General features: G+C 45.5%; 1 protein-coding gene across 1 annotated transcript; it reads right to left on the bottom strand.

The window, feature by feature from the left end:
- Positions 1-1,420: 1,420 nt before the first annotated feature.
- On the bottom strand, positions 1,421-5,981 carry HOXC9 (homeobox C9). The gene is made up of 2 exons (XM_085318614.1): positions 4,655-5,981; positions 1,421-2,744 (listed from the first exon to the last, which is right to left on the bottom strand). The coding sequence occupies exons 1-2, from the start codon at positions 5,229-5,231 to the stop codon at positions 2,500-2,502; spliced, it is 822 nt and encodes a 273-aa protein (XP_085174740.1). The 5' UTR covers positions 5,232-5,981; the 3' UTR covers positions 1,421-2,499.
- Positions 5,982-6,540: the final 559 nt, after the last annotated feature.

The following is a 6,540-nucleotide window of genomic DNA, read 5'->3' as shown; positions in this document are numbered from 1 at the left end:
CCCGAAATCTTCCCCACCCCCGGCTCTATGGAGACAAAGGGGCATCTCCGGCGCTGCCCGTCGGCTCCGATGGGACGTTTGCCCGAGCGACGGCTGCGGAGGGAGGGGAAGGTTGGAGGGGGGGGGAGAGATGGAGGGATGGAGGGAGGGAGGGAGCAGCCCGTGGTCGCACTGGAAATGGGATCCGTCTGAATGAAAGGGGGCCAAAATGAACTTCCATACATCATGCCTTTTCAACATCGCTAAACATCGCCTGACAGCTTCTCTCTCTCTCTCTCCCCCCCCCTCCGCCCCCGCCTCCACCCGCCTTTCCAGAGCCGAAAGCTCCTTCCCAAAGCCCTGTCCAAATGACGGTTATGAGACGCTCTTAATTAATAAGGAAACGGGTCCATTTCGCCCTTCTTGCAAAAAGAACGTGAGCGAGCAGCTTTCCAACCCTGCAGGATATATACATATATTTTTAATAAAGTCGGGATAAGCCTCCTAAGAAGGGAGAGGGGGAGATAAAAATAAATAAATGAATTGACATGTCTGAGGTAGAAAGATTTCCCTTTCTCTCTCTCTCTCTCTCTCTCTTTTTTTTTTTTTTTTCCTTTTTGGTCCATAAATCTTCGCTCTGCTAAAATGTTTTCTAACCTAACCATTTCATTGCGCTTGTTAAGGTTTTCCAAACAGAGCCGGCACAAAACTGGGATTGTAAAAGGGCTTTTAGCTTCCCCCTGCTCCAGTGATGTTTCCACTGACAGACCGKGTCCCTCTCCAGCGACAAAAATAGACCCCGCGCTTTAAAAGCGAGGACAAGAATGAGGCAAGGGAAAGAAACCCTCCGAATGTTTAAGTAAGAAATATTAAAGAGCAATATTTTATGAGATCAGCAGAAGTAATCGCTTCCAGATTTTTTGATTTCGGAGGAACTGGGACGAGGGCGACAAACATATCTTGCTCGCCTGATCTGGTTTTGATTAGAAAGATTAAAACGCCGCTCCACTCATTTCATTAAAGAAAGGGCCCTATAACAACTTTTTATGATTAAACATCCCTCGCTGCTCGTTTTTTATACAGTCTCCTGCCTCTTGTTTCTCATTCAGCAGCCTGGAAAGCGCCCAGAGAAGAAACCATTGATAAATCCCGGCTCAAACGCGCTGGGGGCAGCGTGTTTTCTCGCCTTCGCACAAACCACTGCAGCGCCAGAAACCCCCGTTTCGCCCTGGCAGGATGGTGGGGTTTGACCTTTCCGCAGCAAACAGCCTTATTTATTTATTTTTATTTATTTTTATTTTTTTCTTACCCTGTGGAGGGCGAAAGGGGGTAGGGGTTAGGGGGAAAGCTTGCCTTTTAGTCCGAAAATTTGCACCGCCAGCACACATTTAGCTCCTTGCTCTTTCTCTTTCTTCCCCCTATCCTTTTTTTTTTTTTTCTTCCTTCTCCCTGGGCAGCTCAGCCTGTCTGGCGAGAAGCAGCACTTCCAGCCACGCTCCAAGTTTTTGGCAACCCATCGCTAATGCAGGAGCTACCCGGGAGTGGCTGGCAAGCGGCGGCTGCCTTTGCCAGCTCCTCTATTCCCAGCATCCATATTTAGCCTTTTTACATATACTTCGATCGCCCGGGGTCATAAATTAGTACAATTAATTATCTCAATCTAAAAAAGAAGGAGAGGGGAAAAAAAATAGATGGCACATATAAACCCTTACCTCAGCGCCTTTTATTATGCTACTGTGAAATAAGAAARTGCCGGGGAAGGAAGCGGAAAGCTCCGCTCCGCCGGTGCCCGGTCCCGCCTCTGCCCGGGCTGCGGCCACCGGCCCCGGCGCTCCCGGCGCCCGCCGCAGCCGGGGGCTGCTCCTCTGCTCGAGATTTATTTTATTTTTTTTTTTTTTGTTTAAAAAAAAGACACCTACATGCTGAGATTTTTTTTTTCTCTTTTCTTTTCATTTTTCCCCCCTTCCCGTGACGTTAGGTATATTTACATAGAGCTGCTCTACAATAGCGAACATAACAATATTACAGAACGGTTCTGAGACAAGAATAAAATACACGAAATCAGTACAGCAGAAACGTTCAACACTATGACAGGACATCATGGAGCCATATTCCCTTAAGTCTTTTTTTTATCTTTTTTGATGTTTTTCTCTTCCTCGCTTTTTTTTGTACAAAATATTCAACTCACGAGCTCACGAAGTTAAAAAATAAAAATACTGGATAAGTTTAACTTATGAAATAAAATACTAAAAAAAATTCAAGTACTTTGCGTGTTTGTTTTCTGAGGAGGACAACACAAAAAAAATAGGAAGAAGAAAGGAAAAGAAAACAAACCCCCCAAACATCTTTCTTTTATTTAGTTGCATTTTAGAAAAGACTCGTGTTCCAAAACGCTCGCCGTGTTTGACTATAATGCTAAACATTCATCCGCACATTCAAAGTCAGAAACATTTCAAACCCCCAAAACCAGCCTCTTTTCTTTTTCCACCCTCGTTTCTCAACGGCTGGACTTTGCCAACTTTATTGCTGTTCTTTATCGGTTTTTTCTTTATTCATTTTCTTCATTTTCATTCGCCTGTTCTGAAACCAGATTTTGACTTGGCGTTCAGTGAGATTAAGGACTCTGGCTACTTCGTACCTTCGGTCCCGTGTAAGGTACATATTGAATAAAAACTCTTTTTCCAGTTCCAGGGTCTGATACTTTGTGTAAGGGCATCTTTTCTTCCTCGTGGAGCGCGCATGAATCCAATTTGCGACGGGATTGTCTGAGAAAGAAGATTTTTTTTTTTTGAAAAAAAAAAATCAATGTATACAGCTGCCTTTCTTCCCTTCCCCCCTCCACGACCAGATATATCTCTAGAAAGAAACCTGTTTAATTAGCAGATCTTACCTAAATATTTTAAGTGACCTTCAGAAGAGTTTAATATGTTTATTTTGGAGGGGGTCATTTCCTTTTCTTTTGCTGCTGTTCTCACATAAAAGTTTCAGTAAATAAAACTGTAGCAATGGGTTTAAAATAATAATTATCCACATGACTGCTACTAGCAGTAATCTAAGAACATAGTCATAAAAAGTCAAAATTCCCACCATTTCATAGGCCCATAAACTCTTTTTACAACCTCTGCTCTCCAATACTTTCCCTAGAAGCTCTCAAAGACCTGGAAAGTCGAGTTTATTTTTTCAATATCATCAGGATGACACGCAAGATGTCCCACTGGCTGCCAGAAATAGGTTTTTCTAGCCTAAAAGGACCTTTCACGTTACTGCCACTGCCCCACTTGGTCAGGACGAAAATGCTACGGGATAACATAGGGTATTTTTTCCTTCTTGGAATAATATTTTGCTTTTCCGCGGTTTAGGGAGCTCTCTGCCAGCCGAGCACCCATCTGTCCCTGCTCCTTCAAACTCACTYTGCTCACAAGGGTGCTTGGCACCAGCTCGCGTGTAATTATATATATATATGTGTGTGTGTATGGATGTATGTATTTTAGACGCAGAGCGTGATACAGAGAGGCACAAAGGTGGTTACATCCGCTGACACGGAGCTTATCGCCTGGAAATCGGCATTTCAGCAGCGAGTTAGGCCAAGGGGGGGGGTTCAACCAACACATGGCACCCTCGCCCCTGCGCCTGGGTGCACGCGGGGGTGCACCCGCACCCCGCACCCCGCAGCCCAGCTCCCCCCAAACGCTGCAAGGACTTTCTTTTTATCATTATTACTATTTTTTTGCTTGCTCAGGGACTTTCTTTTTTTCTTTTTCTTTTTTTTTTTTTTTTTGGCCTTGCAGCTCCCCGCGGGGTTTGGGGGTGCCCGCTCAGCTGGGCTGCATCGCTTACAGGGAGACACTTAGGCTCGGGCTGGTGGTTACCTGATTCCTCGGCCCCGTGCTGCAATGTTCAAGGTTTTGTGTTTTTTTTTTCCTCTCTCTCTCTCTCTCTTTTTTTTTCCCTCCCTCTCTCTCACTTGGGACTGAAGAAGGGGTTTCTTCAAGTGTATGGTCCAATGTCCTGCGCTCACTSCCTTTTGCCCTCAGCTTCTTCCACACACTTAGTTTATACCTTTACAATTCTAATTTTCCTCGCGGCTTTTTTTTTCCCCCCTTTTCTCCCCAGGGTACCCACCTTTTCATTTATTCCCACGTGTYGGGATATTTCAGGAATAATTACACCAGGGGAGCTTTTATTGATTTTTAAAAATAGATAAAGAGACACCTCTGCATCTATTCAGATATYTTTTCTTTTCCCCTCCCCAAAAACCCACATCAAAACACTCACTTCCAGCCAGCAGGGAGATAACTACAACTCTTCCTTGTTCTCTGAAAGTGGGAATATTTGAAAGCAAAGAGGCTCCTCGCTCTGTCTAACCTTCTCTCTGTCTCACAGTCTGTTTTTTTTTCCCCTCTTTTTTAAAGGAAGGTGATGAATATTTGATCAAAGAAGCCAATAGACCCCCTTAAGAAAAAATAGACTAAACAGCCCAAAATAAAGTACAGATATTTGTCCTGCGGTCCTGCCGGGCGGATTAAAAAAAAAAAAAAAAAAAGGAAAAAAAAATCTTCCTGCATATCTGGAGTTTTAGGGCAGGGGCTCTCTAAAGGTAATTCCATTTTATTGAGTACGGTACTGGAAAGCTGTAATGCCTCCCCGGTCGTAAACAAGAATGACTTCGACTTACTAGGGTCTAATTCGTGCTTTTCTTCTTTGTGTTTGCTGGCAGCGATGGCTTCGGCCTCCGGGGAAGGCAGGGTCTGCGCGGCTCTGTCTCTCAGCTCCCCGGGAGCCGCGTACATGTAATCCGCGTAGCCGCGGCCGTCCGCGGGGCCGCACTCCGCCCGGCGCCCGCCGAAGCCGTCGGGTTTGAGGCCGTAGGGGCGGCCGCCGGGCGCGAAGGCCGGGAAGGAGACGGCCCCGGCGAGGGGCTCCAGCCAAGTCCGCATGTACCTGGGCTCGGCCCCGACGGGCGCCTGCGGGCCGTACGGGTGGTGGTGGTGGTGGTGGTAGCCCACGGCCGCCTGCGAGGGCACGGGAGCCCAGGAGGTGGTAAAAACGGCCGGCTTGGGGGCGAAACTGCACGATGGAAAGTCGGCACAGTCCGGCACTAATCCTGACGGTCTGGCAGCAGCCGGGTGGGAGGCAGTGGTGGGGAACCTGGAGGCCAAGAGCTCTTCGTTCTCGTGGCTTATCAAGGAGTCTACATAATAGTTGCTTATGGGGCCCGAAGCCGACATGGTTTCCCCCTCTTTTACATTCATAAGATTATTGTATGAACTGTATGTGTACTTTTTATCTTCTCATAGAACAATCAGGGCAGGTAATTATTTTTTCAGCCTTTCCCAGTGTGCCATTGGCTGCCCGCCCTCACGTGATTGTATTTACCCAAAAATATAGCGTGGATCAATCCGCAGGTCTTTTTTTTTTTTTTTTTTTTTTTTTTAATAGCGCCTATGCGACCTGGCTTTGCGTAAAACTCGCGGAAATAATGCGGATATTAGGAGGCGGGAGGCTTGCATTTCATTAGCCCCCGGCAGCTCTGCCTTGCGGACCGGGGGATTTTTTTTTATTATTTATTTATTTATTTTTTTCCCCTCCTCTCTGGTGCTGTGGAAGGTGGAAGGTAATTGTGGAAGGTAGCACAGGAACTATTTCTTGACGTAATTTGTCTCTGTCCTTTGCTTCTGCAGCTCGCAGGCTTATAATGGATACATTAAATGGAATATCGGTGGATAAGGCATCGGCTCAAAGTGTGGTAGAGTCGGGCTTCCCACCCCACTTCGGGAAAAGCAGCTGGGTTTAGAGGCTCTCAGCCTACGCGCGCCTGGAGCTTTGCCTCATCTTTTTGCAGCCTCTGATCGTCAGCTTGCTCAGCAGCTAGGGAAAGTGTGGGGCGCAGGCACCCCTAGCTCTGCTTTAGAAATAAGTGTCTTCTGACGGGGGAAAAAAAATCAGAGGATCACCTTTTAAAACGTGAGGGGAAAATAATAATAATAACGCCAGCACACACACACACCACCAAAAAAAAAAAAAAAAAAAAAAAAAAAAAAAAAAAAGCTTTTGCAGTGAAAGGCTGCATTATTCGGCAAGTAGTCGTGGATGTTTTTATGTCCTTCAATAAAATTTTTACGAGGATCATTTGATTGTTCATAAATGTGTCGTTCATTAAATAAAACTGTGAGACTGAGTTTCAGCTGTAAGGCGTAGCTGGGAAGGAGCAAGATTTTGCGTATTTGGAGCAAGCAACAATGTGTGTTTGACACATTATTGTTCTTTTTTCTTTTTCCTTTTTTTTTCTGAATGTGTGGAAACTTTTCTTGTTACACCAAACCACTGGAAGAAGTTGGGTGCGTTGTTTTTTTTTAAAAAAATCTTTGATATACTGCCTGCTTTTTGGAAAGAATAACCTTTCCTTTGTAAGGAAAGACAGGTAGGTAAATAGCTCACGCCCATTGGAGTCTGAAAGAATAGAGTTAGGCGATTTATCCGGAAGGGGTGGGGGGAAATACCTAATCAAAAATAACCTTTTTTTTCTCCCCAAGAAGCACCCCCCCCTAAAAAATATATATA

The sequence above is a fragment of the Rhea americana genome, unplaced genomic scaffold (assembly GCF_003343005.1).
Source record: "Rhea americana isolate MKP2758 unplaced genomic scaffold, rheAme1 scaffold_545, whole genome shotgun sequence".
In the NCBI taxonomy this organism is placed as follows: Eukaryota; Metazoa; Chordata; class Aves; order Rheiformes; family Rheidae; genus Rhea; species Rhea americana.
This window is presented reverse-complemented; position numbering and strand designations above follow the sequence as displayed.

Coding starts and splice junctions, on each gene's coding strand:
- HOXC9 (XM_085318614.1), bottom strand. CDS start 5,231: ATGAATGTAAAAGAGGGGGAAACCATGTCGGCTTCGGGCCCCATAAGC. Junction 2,745..4,654: donor AAAGCACGAATTAGACCCTA/GTAAGTCGAAGT, acceptor CTTCTTTCTCAG/ACAATCCCGTCGCAAATTGG.